This window comes from Tripterygium wilfordii, chromosome 3, assembly GCF_013401445.1.
Source record: "Tripterygium wilfordii isolate XIE 37 chromosome 3, ASM1340144v1, whole genome shotgun sequence".
In the NCBI taxonomy this organism is placed as follows: domain Eukaryota; kingdom Viridiplantae; phylum Streptophyta; class Magnoliopsida; order Celastrales; family Celastraceae; genus Tripterygium; species Tripterygium wilfordii.
In genome coordinates, this window is record NC_052234.1 from 13,379,128 (window position 1) to 13,399,238 (window position 20,111).

Sequence of the window (20,111 nt, forward strand, 5' to 3'; positions counted from 1 at the left end):
TGTCGAAAATGAGAGAAGCAAAACTTAGATCTTGACATAATCAATTTGGCTTTCACTACAAGTTGAAGGACAACAAATTCACAAGCACAAGTAAGGAATTTTCAGTAAAAGCGGTTAATTCTCAGTCTCCAGAACCTGAAATTGAATCAGTGAGCCTGAATTGAAATGGCAGACCCGAGAACCTTCAATGGCGTCGTTTTCCTAGCGGCAGTTATTGGGCAAGCGGTGGGCCACGTGCTTTTTGGGGGTCGGGTTTCCGAAAAGTCAGGTGGGTCCGGATCGGAGACGGCCTGAGGCCCTGAGACCTTTACAAGAATTGGTTTACGAATCTGTGATTTTGGTTGAGCCCAGCCCACATTTAATGGGCTTTCAGATTTAACAAGAATTGGCCCAAGTGCCTTCAAATAAGAGTTCTTCTAAAATGTTTTCTACTTTCACTGAACACAGCCAGAGAGTTCTTACAGAGTTACATATCAAAATCCAAACATGAAGTTGGGAATCATTGTCTGATTACTACAATAGTTACAATAAGACATTGTCTGATATTAGAGAATCATGACTCATTTTCCATATATCACAGGATGTGTACCAATATAACTTACAAAACATATACAATCACGTTAAAACAAAAAATAAACCAGAGAATATATCGAACACCACCGCCTTCTCCCCCCTTTTGAGTCGGTAAAACCAGGTGTTCATGACTCAACAGTTATATCTGCAGCCCGCTGCCCAGTGATCTTGACAGAAGTGGCCTTTCTTGTACCATTTTCCGGCTTTGAACGGTCTTTGACCTTGTAATTGCCATTACCATTCTGTGATTTCTGTCCATTGACATAACCTTTATTTTTGTTATTGTTGCCCGCAGTGAATTCTTCCTTATGCGTACCAAGACTGTGGCGGTGGACACGAGTGCAACATTTTCCCTTTTCATCGGGAGATGCGTGGACTGCATCACTGCAACTCTTTCTCCGGCTAAGTTTTGGTGATTTAGGTCGAGTCAGAGGCAACTGGCATTAAATATACTACAGAGTAAGAGAGACATTATAATTCTCAATGCTAGAACTAGAATATATGCATTTTGTTTGTGGTTTACACTTTACAATATTACACTCAAGCAAGCACTGAAATGAAAAAGGAAGCTGTATACTTGCAGTTGTTAACGGAAGATGAACACACAGAGTTTTCTGTCTTGCCTTTCATTCTTGGAGATTGACAAGGGTTTTTTTTTCCCTCATGGTGGAGTAATCATATGCGATGACTAAGAAAGAATTCTTTAAAAGTTGAAGAACTATTGGGTTTGACAATGAAAACTTTTTTAAGAAACAAATCCAGTTATTCTGATAGTATCCTTAAGAACTGACTTCTAATATCATCAACTACATTCGTTCCAAACATGCTGCAAGTTTCTTGCCTAAAGCTTAAAGGCATTCACCTTATCATCCCTTGCACCACTTTTCACCCAAAAAAAACAGCCCCAGAAGCATTGCACTTAGACAAATCTAATTAGAACAAATTCAGAAGGAATATTTCTGTTCTCTGCCAGTACTCTGGTGCAGGTAAGTCCTAGACTCCTAGTCATACTATGTATATCCAATATACTTATGTTTTCTTTATCTTGAATTTTTTCATCGTATGCAAACTGAAATATTTTCAGCAACTCATTTATCTCGAGAAAATCCGAAAAAATTACCTTCTTAGGTTCAGCCTTTGGCGGAGGTGCCTCATAGTAGAAACTAGGCACTGGATTTGCTTTAACTACCATGTTCTTTCTAAGCTGCTTGATGGCTGCCTCTTGCTCTTCCTGGTACCAAAGTAAAAGGTTTACTTTTCTATTTCGTGAGAAATAAAAGGTTTATTTATTATTACAAAAGAACTTATTCAGGCAGAAAGCATATAATCCTGGAAGCGGACATTGACCTACGCAGCGCATAAAAGCACAAGGGAAGAAAATACCTTCTGCCTTGCTTCACACTGGCTTTTCTCCACCTCCAGAGCTTGGTGTTTTTCCTCCAACTTCGAGTAAAACTACAAGGGTGGAATTTGAAACAAGATCACTAACTTAACAGATGCAGTACATATTGCAGATTGGGATGGACTTTACTATGTACATGCAGAACACATTTTAAAGTCAATCTTTGTAGAAAGACAATACCTCCCTCCGTCTCTCTGCACGCTCTGCACTTTTAAACGTGGGAGCTGATCCAATAGTTACTCTGGATTTAACTGTTCGTACAGATGTAGCAGTACTATACATGGCTAAGGAAAATTTAGAACTCAAAATAAGAAGCAAACACTATCCCCCAAAAATATAAAGTTAAAAGCAAAGTTTCACCTACTTCTTAATTTCCTCGCCTATGTTTTTTCATTTATCTTGTTATGGAAGTCAAAGTCACACTGAAATAAAAAGTGATTATTGATTAAGCAAAGGATACGAGGAAGCAACAGACCAAGCATCTTCTTCATCAATATGCTTTTTGTTATCTGGATGCAAAGGCTTCCTTGCCGTTGAAGGTGAGTTGGGCTGAAAGAAATAGCAAAATGTAAGCATCACTATCCCTCAAACTATAGACCCAATTAACCTATTCATCAATTCCTAAACAACTTAACAAAACTACCCTGAAACTTCACATTGCTACAATTCGAAAGTACTAGGCAGGCACAGTCCCACTCCAAATTATGTTTCATTCTTTCATCAACAAAACCTCTGATTCCCCAAAAAAAATTTATGCTCTTTCACCCATCACAACTCTTGGTTATAAGCTCCAAAATTCCTTTCCAAATACCGTCGACTCATCCTTATTATTCTCTATAATCGAACTAAGGATTTTCCTCTGTCGATGGGAAAAAGAAAACTTGACTGTTTTACAAAGCATATTGTTTCCAATATGCCTGAAATATAGGTCAGAGACAAAATTTAGGAAATAAAATACTCAAAACAAGAAACTGGCAATACAACCAGGAACCCTTTTTGTGCCTCCTTCTATGGTCTATACTGATTACTGCATGTAGAAGTGGGAAAGACACTTATTTCAATAACTCAACTACGCAACATAATTTGAGGATCCTAAAACTTAGGCCGACCTAAATTGTTTGGCTTCAGGTTAAGTCAACTTTTCTCACTGTGGCCATAAGAACACAAAATATCTCCCAACCTGTGAATTTTTAGTAGCATTAGGAGAGTGCGTGCTGTTGCCATTTGCTGAACAGTTCACACCAGTACGCTTTTCGGTTGCCGGAGAAAATGGCTGTGAAACAATGTGATTTGGACTTCCATTTCCAGCACCACCAGATTTTGGTGCAGAAGTTTTTGAAATTTCATCATCACTTGACTTCTGAACTCCAATATTATCATTTTTTACCCTAGAAAGTTCAGCGTCATAATTAGTGCTTTTGACACCTAGCACATCTTGCTTCTCATCACATATCTCAACCGACTTCTCTGCAGTGCACTCCTTGACATCATATTCCTTTTGATCAATGTTTTCTTCGGAATTTTTTGGAGAAACATGAGCCTTTCCATGAGAAACGCCATTTGAAGACACTACAACCATATTTGGCTTCTCCATATGCACATCGGTGAGCTCCCGTCCCATCAAACTGCATATGAATAGTGAACCATGAAGTAAGTAAAACACATTCGAAAGGAGGTTTGTTTAAAACAAGAAAAGCAAAATAAACATAGACAAACGCCTATCAACAGAGGTATAAGACATGCCATGTAAAAGGAGAAGATTTACTTCATTCCATGGTCACCAATTCTACAAAATTAGCAGATGATATTGCATGGAATGATGCAAAAGTATTCACATAGCAAACCCATATGAATGATATTAAGACCTTCTATTGATAAACCCCACAGCCTTGAGTGAGGAGAAGGTGAAACTAACCTTACATTCAACAACGAGAATGCACATGCTCACCATTGCATTACACTAAGCGGTGATGGTGAATTTGTTGTGCTGGTTGAGAATGATATCTCCAGCACACTAAGCTAGTGCCATCATGATAAATCCAACACATCACCCTAATACTTCTGAGGTTTGGTTCCTATACATCCCAGAAAGCATATGCCTTTATCCTTACAAAAAATTCCACTGCATAATGTAAGACACATCATCTTCTTCATAGCCTTTATTCCAAAAGTTTGAGTCAATTACATGAGTTTACGAGAAAATCAACGATAATCCATTATGTGGATTCGATTCCGCCATTCATCTTTATCCATGATCATACTTTCATCAAGTCATCTCTCACCTTAAGAAATTCCACAAATCGATCCAAAAACAGCAAATCTGGGCAAACCTATGATCACTTAAAATTACTGCTCAAGTACATTGAAAACAATACAGTTGACCGTATCATGCAAACAAAGTAGCTATGATACCTACACATGAAAGCCTGCGTGCTATTCAGATCTTCATTCTAGCAGCCCTAAGGTCATTAACCTATAAATCTCATTATTTCCAGATTGGAACATCCACGAAACAAACACAAATTGATCCTAGTGTCTTAAGGCTAAAGAATCATCCTTTTGAACCGTCAAGAAGTGCACCGCTGAAATCCATAATCAGAGACAACTATTAAGGGGAGGTATTGCGGATTCATTGAATATCCCCACGTTATTTCCAATTAGAGGGGGAACCCCTAATTCGGAAAGAACCTCTAAAAACGATAGTCATACCAATTCACATAAATGAAAAACATAAACAAAAACAAATAGAATCGGACGCATGAGACAAATAGAAGTGGATAAAATCATCATCTTTTCCTATTGATTTAAGAATCAACAATTATAGGATGGAAATTAAGGAATCAAAAGTCTACGAAACAATAGGAAAAGGTTCAAAATGTAAAAGAAAAGGTTCAAACACCCAAAATAATTAGAAGGAAAAAAAAACCCCATCAAACTCAACAAATGCATGCAAAACCCACCATAGTGTTGAAACATCCATTTACAAAGCAAACGAAAAAAGAAAAAGCAACAAATGGCCAACAACCACAGCACAAGAAAGAACATTTAATATCCCATAAACCCAAGGGGAAAAGAACAAAGCTAGATAGTTTGCCAAAATCCCTACTTTTACAGAGAGCAGATGAACAATCCCCACAAAAACAAAGAGGCAACAGAAAAAACAAAAAAATGAGCAGGAAACTAAGAGAGACCTCAAAAACAAAACATCAATATATCAATCAGAGAGAAAGTAGTAGATCGAGCTGCATTGCTTTCTCTTACAATAAAACAGACGCATGAACGCACCAAAAACAACAAGAATGTGTAAGATTTCTTACGATTCTGATCCGATCTGGCAAGATCTTGAGACCACCCCCTCTCTGTCTCTCTCAATAACACCCTTCTCTCTTTCTCTCTCTAGTTTTCTACGACAAGAATGGTATGGCCATGGGACACACTAATTTTAATTGTGGCAGTTTTTTCAGGCGTCTGTTTTCAACTTTCTTGGCTTTAATCAATTGGACGGAAGTAGTCAAGTCTCAACCACGTCATTTAACGACGTTTCCTTATCTTCCGTGTTTCTCAAACTCCTCTTTCTTTATGAAATGAGTGAGGGGCCCAACATACGAAGAGTAAATAGTCAGAAATTCATGGATTTTTTTATTGAGACGGACGTTGAACTTGAACCTCTACCATTAATTAAAACTTAAATCAAAGTAATGAGAGAATGAAAGATCACAACATAAACTGCAGTGTTCTGCATGATGGCATCAATGGCGCTAGTTTTAAATAACCAGACCGAGTCCATCCCGCCGTTCCAAGGACACTTTTTTTAATTGAGAATTTCTCGACTCAAACATCTACCGAACAATTGAGTCAACTCTAAATCCGAACTGTTAACATAATCTACTTCATACTGATGACAATTAAGATTATATTAAAACTTGAAAACAACGATATATGTTAAAGCCACAAATGATGGTTAACTCCGCAAAAACTTGCTATGGATCTTTGGAGCTCATTACCAAAAGTAATACACACTATACTAATCCCAATTAATAAGCTTAATTACTGTATCTGGTGGAAGTGGAGGTGGGTTTAATTTGAATATCCGAGACTAACTTTTTGAAAATTCCAACTCCCACCTTTAAGATTCAAAACAAAGTCAATAAAGGAATTCGACCGTTTCTTTCAGAGAATACTTTGGGCCTAACTTCGGCTTTAATTCCCACCAGACCAAGGCATGCAGTAGTGGAACACAGTTTACTTTTCCAAACAGATAGTACATAGTCATAGTCAGTCATAGTCATACTCTCTCTTCATAACTTCTTATAAAGTTTCCATTCTTTCTATTTATTAAATATCACTCTTCCATCATCTTTTTAGGTTACCCTTTTCCCCTTTTTATATATAGATATGCGTGAAGGAATTGAAATTTGAAAGTGGATTTTCATGTAGGTTGGCGTGGGGTGGGCCAAATTTCTACCTAATTCTCGTTCTATTTCAACGAAAATAATTGTAAAACTAATTAAGGCTTAGAGCTAAAGCCTAATCATATGCCATAATGCACACCACAAACTCAAACCACCCCAAAAAAACACCTTAATCATTGTTAACAACGAGCTTACTTTATTACATATATATAATGAGATATTCTCATGTTGGGCCTTCAAATCTTCTTATTAATTTTTCTCAAAAGTTAGAAGAGTGGAATAATCTTCTTATCATTTCAATATGTCGTGATAGACTAATTATATACAGAGAATAATGAAATATTTTACAGAGTGATTTTAGGAACTAATCATTGACTTTTTTCTACAATTAGACTCCTATAATCTTGCTGAATCTTTGAATTGACTTCTTGCTTGATATTATACAGCTATGATCTTCTTGCTTGATATTATTGACTTCTTGCTTGATATTATACAGCTGTGATCTTCTTGCTTGATATTGTTGACTTCTTGCTTGATATTATACAGCTGTGATTTGACACTCCCCCTCAAGTTGGTGCATATATGTCTTTAATGCCCAACTTGCTAAGTGAGCTGTGAAAGATTCTGCCTGTAACTGCTTTGGTGAGAATATCTGCAAGTTGATCTTCAGATTTGACAAATGGTACCTCAATGATCTTGGCCTCGAGTTTCTCCTTAATGAAATGTCTGTCAATCTCAACATGCTTGGTCCTATCATGTTGCACTGGATTATGTGAGATGTCTATTGCAGCCTTGTTATCACAATACAATTGCATTGCTCCTTTTTGTTTGAACCCCAATTCTCTCATCAAATTTCTTATCCAGAGTAGTTCACATATTCCATGTGCCATACTCCTATATTCTGCTTCAGCACTTGACCTAGCCACCACGTTCTGTTTCTTACTACGCCATGAGACTAAATTGCCTCCCACGAAAGTAAAGTAACCAGATGTTGATCTTCTATCAGTAACTGAACCGGCCCAATCTGCATCTGTATACCCTTTCACATCAAGATGAACATGTTTTGAGAACATCAATCCTTTCCCCGGGGCAGATTTAAGATATCTCAGAATTCGAATCACAACATCCATGTGAGCCTCTCTCGGTGCATGCATAAATTGACTTACGACGCTAACAGGATATGCTATGTCAGGTCTTGTATGTGATAAGTAAATCAATTTACCAACAAGACGTTGATATCGTTCTTTATTGGTAGGTACTTGTTCAGCATCTTCATGAAGTTTAAGGTTCACCTCCATTGGAGTCTCTATTGGTTGGCAGGCTAACATTCCAGTTTCGGTTAGAAGGTCAAGGACATATTTTCGTTGTGATAGAAATATTCCTTGCTTTGAACGTGCCACTTCAATGCCCAAGAAATACTTTAGTTCGCCGAGATCTTTCATCTCAAACTCAGCTGCTAAATAATGTTGCAACGCTTCCTTCTCTTCTGGGTCATTCCCTGTAACTACCATGTCATCAACATACACAATGAGTGCAGTTATCTTACCTTTCTTATGTTTCAAGAAGAGAGTGTGGTCAGAATTGCATTGTTTGTAGCCAAAATTCTTCATTGATTTGCTGAACCTTCCAAACCATGCTCGGGGTGATTGCTTCAATCCATAAAGAGACTTTTTGAGTTTGCATACCATGTTGCTCTGACTTGGCTTCATCTTGCATCCGGGAGGAGGGTCCATATAGACTTCTTCTTCTAGGTCTCCATGTAAAAAAGCATTTTTTACATCAAATTGATGTAAAGGCCAATCTAGGTTGGCTGCCAATGAGATAAGTACCCGAATTGTGTTGATTTTAGCTACAGGTGCAAACGTCTCCCAATAGTCAATTCCATATGTCTGAGTATACCCCTTCGCCACCAGTCTTGCTTTGTATCGTTCAATTGCTCCATCTGCTCTAAATTTGATTGTATAGATCCATCTGCAGCCTACTGTTTGCTTCCCTTCTGGCAAATGAGTCATCTCCCAAGTAGAATTCTTTTGGAGAGACTCCATTTCGTCATTCATGGCTTGAGTCCACTTGGGATCCTTAAGAGCTTCCTGAACATTACTTGGAATAGATACAGTGGATAATTGACACACAAATGATGCATATGACGGGGATAACCTATGAAGAGACACATGATTAGCAATAGGGTATTTAACACTTGAAGTTGGATCAGGTTCATATTGCTGTTTAGGAATTCCTCGGTTTGAACGAGGAGGCAATTTATAACTTGAATGACTTGACTCAGGTAGGGAATCAGAGTTAGATTGTTCAAGTACCTGTGTAGGGTTTTCAGGACTGAACTGATTGACTGGCAATGGTACTATAGGAGAAGTTGTATTTAGGACACTATCTGGATTCGTAGCTGGTTGTTCTGGCATTGTTGTAGGATTGGCATGGTCTGGGTCAATCTCCTCTTGAATTTGATTTTTTGGTCCTTGCTCTTCGTCCCTCATGGTTTGACCTACTTGAAGTTGTTCTTCCACAGGATTAGTTGACCCATCAATATTACCATCGGGACACTGGGAAACATGGGCAACTTGGTTTTGAGTATCTTCTGCAAAGATAGAGTTCTCCCCCTGCAGAGGATGCTCAGAAGTGTTCCTTGAGTAATAAAATTCACTTTCATTGAAAGTAACATCAGATGTAACATATAAGGTTTGTGTAGGTGGATGGAAACACTTGTAGCCTTTTTGAGTGGTAGCATAGCCTACAAAGACACAACGTAATGCACATGGGTCCAGTTTGCTACGTTGGTGAGTATGTAACTGAATGTAAGCAACACACCCGAAAATCCGTGGTTCAAGGTTTGGTGTAGGTGGCACTGTGAGAAGGTTGGTCAATGTTTGAAATGGAGTTTGATATTGGAGAGTACTGGATGGTGTCCGATTGATGAGGTAAGCTGCAGAACAAAGAGCCTCCCCCCAAAATTTGTGGGGCATATAAGCCTCGAATAAAGATGCACGAGTAACTTCTAGGAGATGGCGGTTCTTTCGTTCTGCTACACCTTTCTGCTATGGCGTATAAGCACATGTGGTTTGGTGAACAATCCCTTGTTGGTTAAAAAACAAAGAAAGATCATTGTTGACATACTCTCTGCCATTATCTGACCGTAGTGTTATGATCTTCCTGTCAAACTGTGTAGCAACATACTGATGAAATTGTTTGAATTTTGCAGTAACTTCGCTTTTCTGTTTCATGGGAAATACCCATGTCATCCTGGTGCAGTCATCTATAAAAGTCACAAACCACTTAAAGCCACTAATAGTGAGAACTCTTGATGGTCCCCAAACATCCGAATGGACAACCATGAAAGGTATGGAACTTTTATTTAATCTCAATGGGTAAGAAACACGATGACTTTTGGCGAAAATGCAAGTTTCACAATGAAAGTCTGATAAATCAAATTGAGAAAATAAATCTGGAAATAAAAGTTTTAGGTAACCAAAGGAAGCATGTCCTAGTCGCTTGTGCCATAACCAAATCTGCTTTATTCTGTCTGACTCTATACCTCTTACATGATGCACACGACTCAATCTGCTACTGCAATCATCTGATAGGTCCAAATAATACAACTTTCCCTTCCTAGTACCACATCCAATCACGGCCCTGGTGAGTAGATCCTGAAAAAGACAATAAGATGGCCAAAAACACACAGTGCAATTAAGGGAATCAATAATCTGAGGAACAGATAACAAATTATAGTCTAGGGAAGGGACAACCAAGATGTGATCTAGGTTTAATGAAGGCGTAAGAGAGAGGGACCCTTCTTCCAAAACTTGGGAAGTGGTTCCATTTGCACTAGTAACATGAGTTTGAGATGATGATTTTGTGGAGTGTAATCCAATTGAGCTAGATGTCATATGGTCAGTAGCACCAGTGTCAATAATCAATGATCTATTATAAGTAAGTGAAGAAGTACCTGAGGTCGCCAAAGCCTTGGATTCAGATGTACCTGATGGAAGTTCAGAGTCTTTCTCCTGGGGTGGTCCAGCAGAGACGAATGAAGCCCGACTTGGTTCCTTCTTTCGGCCTTTATGAACCCATCCTTCTGGATAACCAATAATCTCGTAACATCCTTTAATTGTGTGATTTTCAAGACCACATTTTGCACACTTCATTGGAGTTCTGTTACGAGTAGCACCTGAATTCTGAGAGCGAGATTGCTTATACCTTGTGGTAGCCAAGGCTACGGTTTCAGATGTGGAATCTGCTTCAGACATAGTGCCTTGACGATTACTCTCTCTTTTAATATGTGCATATACTGCCCCGAGTTCAGGTTTAGGCTCCATCCTTAAAATTTCTCCTCGGATTTGATCAAAATTATTGTCCAAACCTGCAAGAAAAATATAAACTCGAAGACGGTCAATCTCCTTGCGTCTTATTTCCATATCTTCTGGGTGTTGCATGTTGCTGGGGCTTAACTGATCAAGTTCCTGAAATATCTCTGTGAGATCACTATAGTATGTTGCAACTGATCTACCATTCTGTTTCATCATAAATGATTGTCGATGTAGATCATAAATCTTTGCCTCATCAGAACCATCAGAGTATGTTTTCTTGATGGCATCCCATACTTGCTTGGCTGTATCATAACGAATGAATCGTTTCATCTGACTGGGGTGCATGGCATCAACTAGCCAACTCTTAATTTGACAATCTGATGCACGCCACTTGTTGTATGCTGGATCTGTAGCTGCAGGTTGGAAAGTATCACCAGTTAGGTGACCATGTTTTTCTCGTCCAGCAATTTTCATCTCCATGACTTGGTGCCATAGAGAATAGTTATTTTCATCTAACTTTATGCCAGTTGAGAAGTTGGAATTGTCTCCTTGTATGGTGACAATATGAGGGATTGAATTTGATTTGGGAGAGACATCTTCACTTGTCATGATGATGACTCAAGAATGAGAAGATAATGAGTTTCAACAGACTGTGTTTGGTGATGAATGAATGAGTAGGGTTTGATTAAGAGACGGCCAGTATCGACTCCTCTGATACCATCTCAAAGTTGGAAGAGTGGAATAATCTTCTTATCATTTCAATATGTCGTGATAGACTAATTATATACAGAGAATAATGAAATATTTTACAGAGTGAGTTTAGGAACTAATCATTGACTTTTTTCTACAATTAGACTCCTATAATCTTGCTGAATCTTTGAATTGACTTCTTGCTTGATATTATACAGCTATGATCTTCTTGCTTGATATTATTGACTTCTTGCTTGATATTATACAACTGTGATCTTCTTGCTTGATATTGTTGACTTCTTGCTTGATATTATACAACTGTGATTTGACAATTTTCGTATTCACAAGGTTGGACCACTCAAACTCCATTGATTATGTCATATATATATATAATCAATGGATATTGCCATATTGGAGACTAAGATATGTGAGAAGTTGCGTGCAAGATTATTCAAAATATTGGTTGGCGTTTCTTTTAGAATGATTGAGAAAGGAACATTTCAAAATTTCAACAAATGTCGATATCCAATGGCTAGTTATAAATATGCTTTGCAAAATTAAAAGAAGGCAGGATCTGGGCAGAACAGTAGGACTACTAAAGCATCAAACATATATTTGGTCTAATGGGACTTTCTTTTTTCATTTCTTTTGGTTATGATTTCTCAAACTGAAATTGACCATTCATTATACTCGGTCGGTCCACTCTTTTTTTTTTTTGTATGGTTTTAATGTAATTGATTTACACTTTTAAACCACTTTCTTTAAGCAATTGTCAGCTTTATTCACCGACAGTTTTTCTCCCACGTGTGATTCTCTTTGTACATAAAATCACTAACAAAATACTAAAGAGGAATCCAATTTCAAGCCAACTTCTCTGATTCTGTTTAGATGGGACCTCTCCATTATATTGTTTATATACATATTTTCTGTTTCTGTTGGTATAAAAACCCGTAGATCATAATGGAACTTACCTGACAATAAAGAATTCGCAATACTATTCTATATTAAAAAAAAAAAAAAACTGGGGTTAATTTGGGTTTTATTCAAAGGTTGAAGCAAATTTTAGCTGAAGTTCAAGTAATCCAAACTTTATGGGCTCAAGAAAACCCAAGTCATTCTGCGAGAGCAGCCTAGCCCGGTAATTTATCAGTCCTCTAATACGAGGACAGAGCTCAACTTTATGGGCCTAAAAATGTCTTAAGTTGATCTGTTGGCTTCTACGTACCCAAACTTTCGGCTCAAACATGTAGGGTTCGGGAAAACCCAAGTCATTCTGCAGCGCAGCCCACCTGGTAATTTATCACTCAGCAAATATGGGTCCGGGCTCAACTTTTTGGGCCTAAAACTACTAAGTTGACCCATATTATCCCTGGCAAGCCGGTTTACAAGGAGAAGGAAAACCCACGTCATACATATAAACCCAAACTTGTCAACTCAAGCAATGTAGGACAACAACCATGTTCTTACAGCATGAATATGATCATGCACATGAGCTTCTACTGTTGCAAAGATGCAATCATCCTCCTCTGGTTGGCCAAACCAGAGTCTCGGCATGCACATATTGGCTCTTTTCTTCATATTCCTTCTGGCTGTTGCTATTGAGACCCTGTGTGTTTTACTAACTACTAGATTTGACAACTAAGAAACAATTTTTATGCATAAGTTAGTGCAGTTGTTTAGTGTTTTTTTAACATCTGAAATATCTGTATGATTACATCTACAAATCGGTTCCGAGTGAATCACCTCTACCGCCAATTACTCCACCCCCGTTGGGTTCCATCAATAATAACGGTAGTAGCCGATGGGTTCAACCATTACAGAGTCGGTAGCCGAACAAGATGCTAACTCTATTTTGCCCATGTCATAATATGGCACAGCGTTCAAGTCCTAAAGCTGAAAATAGTCTTCTATGAGTAGGCCATAGGTATGAGAACCAGCCTCTTTTAGGTTCATCTGCAGCTTCATGAAATTCGGCTCCCTCATCCACATCTGATTCCTCTTGAACGCCACTGCTTTGATTTTCTCCAATGCTATTCTCTTCTCCTCTATCTTCAGATCCAGCATCTGCAATTTCCCCAGGCTTCTTGTCAAATAGCCCTTTAAATTGTTTTCTTGCTTTCCTCGCAACTTCCTGCAATTGTGATCATATACATAAGCAGAAACGTTTATTAACATTGAGCATTTCAGCTCCATCACAATAAGTAGAAATAATATCCTAGTACATTTTGCTGCTCAACCCACCTGTTCCTTCTGCTTCAGTTTTACAAGAGCTGCTGTTGCATCAGCTTCAGATGACTTGTCTACTTTTATCATCTAACAATATCAAAAAGAAATGAGGAATAGATGTCAATAATTCAAAGCTTATTACACAAATTGAGGTATAAGACCCTACCATATTGAAATCGCTCCTTGCTTCCTCAAAATCTCCAGCTTCCATATAAGCCATTCCTCGGCGGTAAAGAGCCTTGACATGTGCTGGATTTGCTTCTAAAACCTAGAGCTCCAACACGAACACAAATCAGGATCCAATTTCAAGCCTCAAGAATTGGCCTGTGATGTAACCTGCTAAGACCTTTGACAATGTAGGCAGCAAAATAACTCCAAAATACCTTATTACAAGTCTCAATTGACTTTCTACATTCTCCCATTTTGAGGTAGCATGCCGCAACATTTAGGTTCAACAAGTTCTTTGAAATTCATCAAAGGAATTGAAAAAACACGATGAAGTGAGATATGAACTTGTAAAGGTTCACAAAACAGATTCTCTAGCTCAAAGCAACCATGAAATACTTACTCTTGTATTTGCAAACACTTTCCCTTCTTCATCGTCTTGTGGATTTACATGATTAAATTCCCTAAGTACCTGAAAAGAAATTTGCAATTGCTTAGTAGGAAAACTCGAAAGGGACAAACACACTAGCCTAAGTATAAGTATATTGCCAAATAATGGAAACTCTATTGCAGTTACGGCCTTACAGGGACATTATAGATAAGATATGTAATTAAAATCAAAAAATTTAATGCAAGAACGTAAAGCAAACTCGTCTTCTTTTTTTTTTGTCGAATGTTTAGTATTGTTTTGCATCACCAACAACCCAAGCAATGGGTTTGCCAGTTGATAGTAATTTTAATGTAAATACAGAACTTTGAGAACATGGAACCTCTGCAAAGTCGAGCCGCATCCGACCCAACCCTGCAGAGAAATTTGGATACTAGTGGTCACCAGAAACTACAAGTACCCTTATAAAAATCCAAGATGTGTCAGGAAAGATTCAAACCCAACATCCAAGTTTATGTCTTGTCCTAGAGTCCATTCCACCAGACTACCCTGTACAGCTTGTAATTACAGCTTTTAACTTGAGGATGCCAGAAAATGGCTTCACTAGCTCCTTGGGATCAATGCAAGGTCACCTTTATTAAATGATGGCACAAGAATTGGGCACAGAATGGTTATGTGCCAAAGACACAGAAAAGATAAGGTGAAACTTGATAAGAGTGTGCACATTACCTTGTCATACTTAGACTTTGCAAGGTCAAACTTCCCTTCTTTAAAGAGCCTGTTGCCCTGGAAGTAATAGTATCGTCATTAAAAAAAATTGCATAAACCAAATTTAATTCCCAGATCGAAGTATTCATGTTGCAATGCAGCACCACTGTAACACCCTAACAACATTGTAACATGTTAAAGTGCACAGACAGGAGCATAGACACTTTTTCAAGCAATATATTAGTGGTCTAATGCAGCAATTCATAATCCAATTTAATCAACATACTGTGGTTCTTATCTTCTCTGCTTCATCCATTATGGTTTGAAAATCCAAACCAGTCCAATCCTGCGATAAAGATTCAAATCATGTATTATAGCATGGGTTCAAGCAGGAAAAAGAAGAAAATATAAAGAAAAAGAAGATAAAACCATTTAATCAGCAAATTGAGATGATTACCCTTGGCATCTCAAAACCAAGAAGTTCAATTTCCCACTGAATATGAGCACCTTCAGGGACATTAGGTGGCCTGATAATTTAAGGAAAAAAAAAAGACGTTGTTTCTGACATGCTTCCACAGGAGATATATGATGATAAAAGAAGTAGCAATGACAAATCACAATGGTTTGATGAAGGAACAAAACCAAAATATAAGTAACAAATGGTGCAGAGGAGTTCAGAGAGGAACCTTGGAAATTTATCATATGCATAATCAGGAGGGCATGTTACAAGCGCTATCTCTCCAGGTACCATCAGTCGAACACACATTTCAAATCCCTCAGGGACCTCCAAAAAGTTAACAAACTTTGAGCACCATAATGTTTCAGCAAAAGAAATTGGATTGAAAACAATTATCCATGAAATTCACAAATTGAAAGTTAAAAAAGAAAAACTTATAAGTATTTTATCCACCAGATGGGAGATGAACTCACAAGCCCTTCTCCAGAACTGAACTCCAAAGGCTGACCTCCATTATCAACTCTTGTATCATAGAAGACCCTTTTTCCTTCATCAAGGATCATGCCCTTGTAATGGGCACGGAGTAGACTGTCATGAAGAGGGCAATCCATGGGAAACTCCCCTAAATGTTTCAAAATAATAGAGAAAACACGGATTATGAGAAAATGCATGGATACGGATATAGTTATGCATAACTGAAAAAAGCATACACACTCGCTCACCACATTCACTACCAAATAGCAAAAGCATAACAGTAATTAACTCCTCAAAGAACCATGATGCACAAAGAAAATCCATTTGAAATGCAATGGTATAATATTAGCTAAGCGAACCCATGGCCCTATCTTCTATCACAGATAACACTACCAAAGCCTTTAGAAAATTAACAAATTCACTCAGGAGGTCTATTCACGCAGAAGTTGATGTAGCCCAGAACTCTCGCTGAAAGAACTTCTCAATGCTATATAAATCAGGTTTAAATAACCAACATACAAGAAATGTGCAATCTCTGTGAAACTTTAAATCAAGTTTTTAAAGCACACCTTTTCCATCACGAATCCGACGTTTTATCAGGCGCCCATCACCAAGCATATCCCGCACCTATCAGTACTAAATCAAAAACTCAGATCATTTACATCATAACTTAGCCATACTGCATATTCCTTTTTTTGAGAAGTCATATTATATATCATTGTAGCAACAAATGCATAACAAACCACAATTCACCAGACATCGTAAGCTCATCAACTGATAAAGTCAAGAACAATTATATAACATTTAGGGAACAATGGAAGTGTTGACAAGCAAATAAACAAAATGCAAACAATATTATATGACTAGTAACAACGTTACACACCTGAATGAAATGAACAAGCTCCACCTCAAAATGTACTTCATCTAAACCTTGAATGGGCATTAGAGGAGATTGAGTCAAATACTGATTAGTGACATATATTACTGCCTTTTCTTCTCGCGACATCATTCCGATTCCCATTTCAAGACCTTTGGGCACCTAATTCAGTAAAATAACAGTGAACATCAAATCTTGCATAATTCCCATTCAAAAAAAGTCATTCACAATACATGACTGGGAAAAAAGTATAGCAGCCCCTATCTGCAGGGAGGTGAAAAAAGAAGAAAAAAGACAATGTCTATATCCAGCTAATGCAAACACTTTAAACTCATCGCCTTAGTTTATATTAAGATGAGAAAATTAGTGTCACATGCTCTAGACACCAGAAAAGCGCAGCCGGATATGCAAAACTGGTTGTACCAACCACACATTAGATTAAGTATAATAAAGCACGTGTCACACCAAGTGATGAAGCAAAACAGGCAGACATGTCAAATAAAAGAAGCTACTCTATGACAAACCTCAGATTTCCCGTAGGTAAAGAAATACGGTTCTCCTTGTGTGCGAGAGAGAATTGATTTCCCATCACCTGTCTTGGCAGAGATCCTACATAACATATGTATCTATTAAGAACTTCAAATTTTGGGACCTGAAACAGCCAAAATTGCTGAGAGGGGGGGGGGGGGGGAGATCAATAGGAATGTGATACCAAGCTTTCACTTCATAAAGTTCCCTGGGCGATTCCCATCCCTGTCCTTCATTTATTACCTATCAATAAAAGGGGAGGATTGAGAGTGAGAAAGTTTTATGCCAGGGGAAGAGGAAAAGAAATATTGTTTGTCCGCAATTTTTTCACTAATAAGCTCCTTAGTCATTCTAGTTCAGGTTGCAATCACATCAACACCATTCATTGCTCATCCCAAATGTAAGCCTCATAATATATACACACAATAAAAAAAAATCTATGCAGAAAATTTATAATGGTTACAATACCATCTTCACAACCCCCATATCATTGCTGACAACCTGAAAATCCAGAGAATTGCAACCAAAAATTAGAAAACTAAAGACAAGACAATTGCAGTCCAATATGAAACAAGAATGCACAAGTGTCTAAAAACAAGAATCCAATCCAAAATCAATAAACCTTGAATGAATTCCACACCAGATCTAGTCGTTAATATGAGAGAAGAAAACTTTTTAAGATACAAATTTGAACTTCTATAGGCTCAAACCTTGACTTTAGAAAAATCTATCATCTCAACTTCGAAGTGAAGCTCATCTTCTTTTGGAAAGCCATTTGGAGCTGAAACTGGACAATCATCCTCTCCATAGTGCATCTGAGGTTTCATCTTGAACTGAAACGAGAGAAATAAGTAGCCATTAGAGAATCAATACAAAATCCAGAAAAATCAAACATTTAGATAGGATAAATTTGGCAGATGGGTCTCCATTATGAAACGTAAAGTTTCCTGGCCTGAGCATTTCTAGGAACAGGGAAGACGTTACGATACAGTTATCAAAACATGTGAATTTGAAAATTCTGGAACCAATACCATCGCAACTTCGCCCTTCAACATTGTGGGCATTCCTTCTAGCAATCCTAGTAAAATCTTGCTTTTTCCGAAAACCTGCCTTAGAGGTGTTCCTTTGCCTGCCAAAATAAATTTACATTTTCACTGAACCCAAAATTGTAGCAGCAACCCATTTTGAAGTTCATATTATTTTCCAGTATTACACTCAAGGTTAAGGGCCCAATAGGCTTTAATACTAATAACAAGCTAATGATGCAGCACTAGCAATCCAATCAATTCACCACATAGAAAGCGCATAGTGACTAACCTCCATATTCTGATCTAGTGGACTGAACTATAACTCCATCCAATGTTCGAACTGTACAATGATAGATTACCTGTTAACAAATTCACTCGAGCATTAATTTTACTGCTCATTCTCTGCAATTAAGTATGGATGCTTCATTACTAGATAAGCCAGTCATTACAATCAAAGAGAAGAGAAGAGAAGAGTCTTATCTACAATCCAAGTGCAACAAGGCAAAAGAAGTAACCTGATCACCATCTGCTGGTCTCGAATCGCCCCCTCCAGGCCTCATCACAGCTTTCATCAAGCTCCCAGGCACAATTTTCTCTCTCCTATAAACCATTAGAAAAATAAATACAGAGTAAAAAAGATCCACAATATCTATATTCGTTTCACGAAAATAATTCCAAGAAGAATACCTCTTCTCGTCCTCGGTAGGCTCTTTCTTCTTCTGCGGCGCGAGTTCCTGCTCCATTCCTTCCTCTGCAGCCATCGTTGATCACTGTGATAACACAATCGAATATGATTACGATAACAAGATTTGTTGTCCGGAATGAAGCTCAAATAACCAACAATAAAACCCTAGTTATGGTTACAATCAAGCGACGTAGGAATGACTTCAAACTATTAGCTCTGATTGATGTTTATTTACTGAATTCAAACACAACTAACAAGCTCAGTTAGCTCAACAACCAAACAGAACACAGTCCAATAAGAAGTGGTTATCACCAGCAATTTTGAGGTAGACGACGATCGATAATGACAAGAGTCAAATTTGTTGACCTTCGCAACCTTACCTGAAAAATGTGAAAAATCAGAGCGTTCGTCTCTCCTTGTGTCGTGTAGCGACGATGATATTACCGTTGGATTGAGTGAGCATCAACGAATGAATCAACAATACATCGGTGGATCGTGAAATTACTCAATTAGTTGACAAGCCTGATCTGGCCAGGCTTTCTCTACGCGACCAGAATGCGTGAATAACTGAAGCGGCGGTGGACGTGGACCACTGGCACGAGTAAATGCACAAAAACAGTTCGTTGAATGGGCTTTCTACGAGACATTAACAGATTTTGGGCTGTATTTGGGCCTAATTAAGAAGTGCTATTACCCAAGCCCAGCCCACCACAGGCTCTACTTAAATTAAGTAATTAGTTGGAAATCAAAATCAAGGCATGAGCTTGAACTTGGTCTCAGCTAATTAAAGCCCATAACTTGTTTGTCAGCTTGAAAAAAAAATGTTAGCACATCATGGCTACCAAGAGCAATCTCACTCCACTCAAATCAATAAATATTGTCCACTTTGAATTTACTAGTTCACTGTGAATATACCCGACCAGCACGACTTTGTTTCTCTTGATCGTCCTCATTTACCCGTATTTGAGCCCATAAAAAAGATTTTTGTTGATTGAGACAAGCTTGGGTTCTTATAAATCGAAGAGAGATTATAAGTCTTAACGGTGTTGATCATCCTTTTTACAGTAAGGTCCATGCAATTCATAGTTGGGCCTGGAGAAACTGTAAAAACACCAAGTAGGCCATAAGATAAAAAGACCCTCTGTGAATGGAGGAGCAATCGGTCTCGCACAAGAAATA

General features: G+C 38.0%; 2 protein-coding genes across 7 annotated transcripts; both read right to left on the reverse strand.

The window, feature by feature from the left end:
- Positions 1-446: 446 nt before the first annotated feature.
- On the reverse strand, positions 447-5,449 carry LOC119984582 (protein WVD2-like 2). Its single transcript, XM_038828599.1, has 7 exons — positions 5,293-5,449; positions 3,156-3,600; positions 2,436-2,524; positions 2,156-2,249; positions 1,957-2,028; positions 1,694-1,804; positions 447-1,010 (listed from the first exon to the last, which is right to left on the reverse strand). Exons 2-7 carry the CDS (start codon positions 3,594-3,596, stop codon positions 699-701), a joined length of 1,119 nt encoding a protein of 372 aa, XP_038684527.1. The 5' UTR covers positions 3,597-3,600; positions 5,293-5,449; the 3' UTR covers positions 447-698.
- A 7,577-nt stretch (positions 5,450-13,026) lies between these two features.
- LOC119995415 (peptidyl-prolyl cis-trans isomerase PASTICCINO1) lies at positions 13,027-19,520 on the reverse strand. 6 transcript variants are annotated; one of them, XM_038841899.1, is made up of 21 exons: positions 19,313-19,520; positions 18,935-19,017; positions 18,763-18,847; positions 18,537-18,606; positions 18,251-18,348; positions 17,930-18,052; positions 17,688-17,720; positions 17,404-17,462; positions 17,216-17,300; positions 16,698-16,853; positions 16,384-16,441; positions 15,814-15,962; positions 15,570-15,667; positions 15,341-15,410; positions 15,170-15,229; positions 14,905-14,961; positions 14,191-14,259; positions 14,006-14,083; positions 13,789-13,890; positions 13,638-13,709; positions 13,258-13,527 (listed from the first exon to the last, which is right to left on the reverse strand). In XM_038841899.1, exons 2-21 carry the CDS (start codon positions 19,006-19,008, stop codon positions 13,258-13,260), a joined length of 1,866 nt encoding a protein of 621 aa, XP_038697827.1. In that variant the 5' UTR covers positions 19,009-19,017; positions 19,313-19,520. The 6 variants fall into 6 exon arrangements, with proteins under 6 accessions (XP_038697831.1, XP_038697827.1, XP_038697826.1 ...); XM_038841898.1 differs by having other exon boundaries at positions 19,245-19,520; XM_038841902.1 differs by lacking the exon at positions 19,313-19,520 and adding an exon at positions 19,112-19,142.
- Positions 19,521-20,111: the final 591 nt, after the last annotated feature.

Excerpts from the sequence above, each read along its gene's own strand:
- LOC119995415 (XM_038841903.1), bottom strand. The coding sequence starts at position 19,008 with ATGGCTGCAGAGGAAGGAATGGAGCAGGAACTCGCGCCGCAGAAGAAG. Across the intron at positions 16,854-17,215 it reads TTACCTACGGGAAATCTGAG|GTGCCCAAAGGTCTTGAAAT; the intron begins GTTTGTCATAGA and ends TTACTGAATTAG. Across the intron at positions 13,710-13,788 it reads CAAGGAGCGATTTCAATATG|ATGATAAAAGTAGACAAGTC; the intron begins GTAGGGTCTTAT and ends TGATATTGTTAG.
- LOC119984582 (XM_038828599.1), bottom strand. The coding sequence starts at position 3,596 with ATGGGACGGGAGCTCACCGATGTGCATATGGAGAAGCCAAATATGGTT. Across the intron at positions 2,250-2,435 it reads GCTTGGTCTGTTGCTTCCTC|TACTGCTACATCTGTACGAA; the intron begins GTATCCTTTGCT and ends AGCCATGTATAG. Across the intron at positions 1,805-1,956 it reads AGTGTGAAGCAAGGCAGAAG|GAAGAGCAAGAGGCAGCCAT; the intron begins GTATTTTCTTCC and ends CTTTGGTACCAG.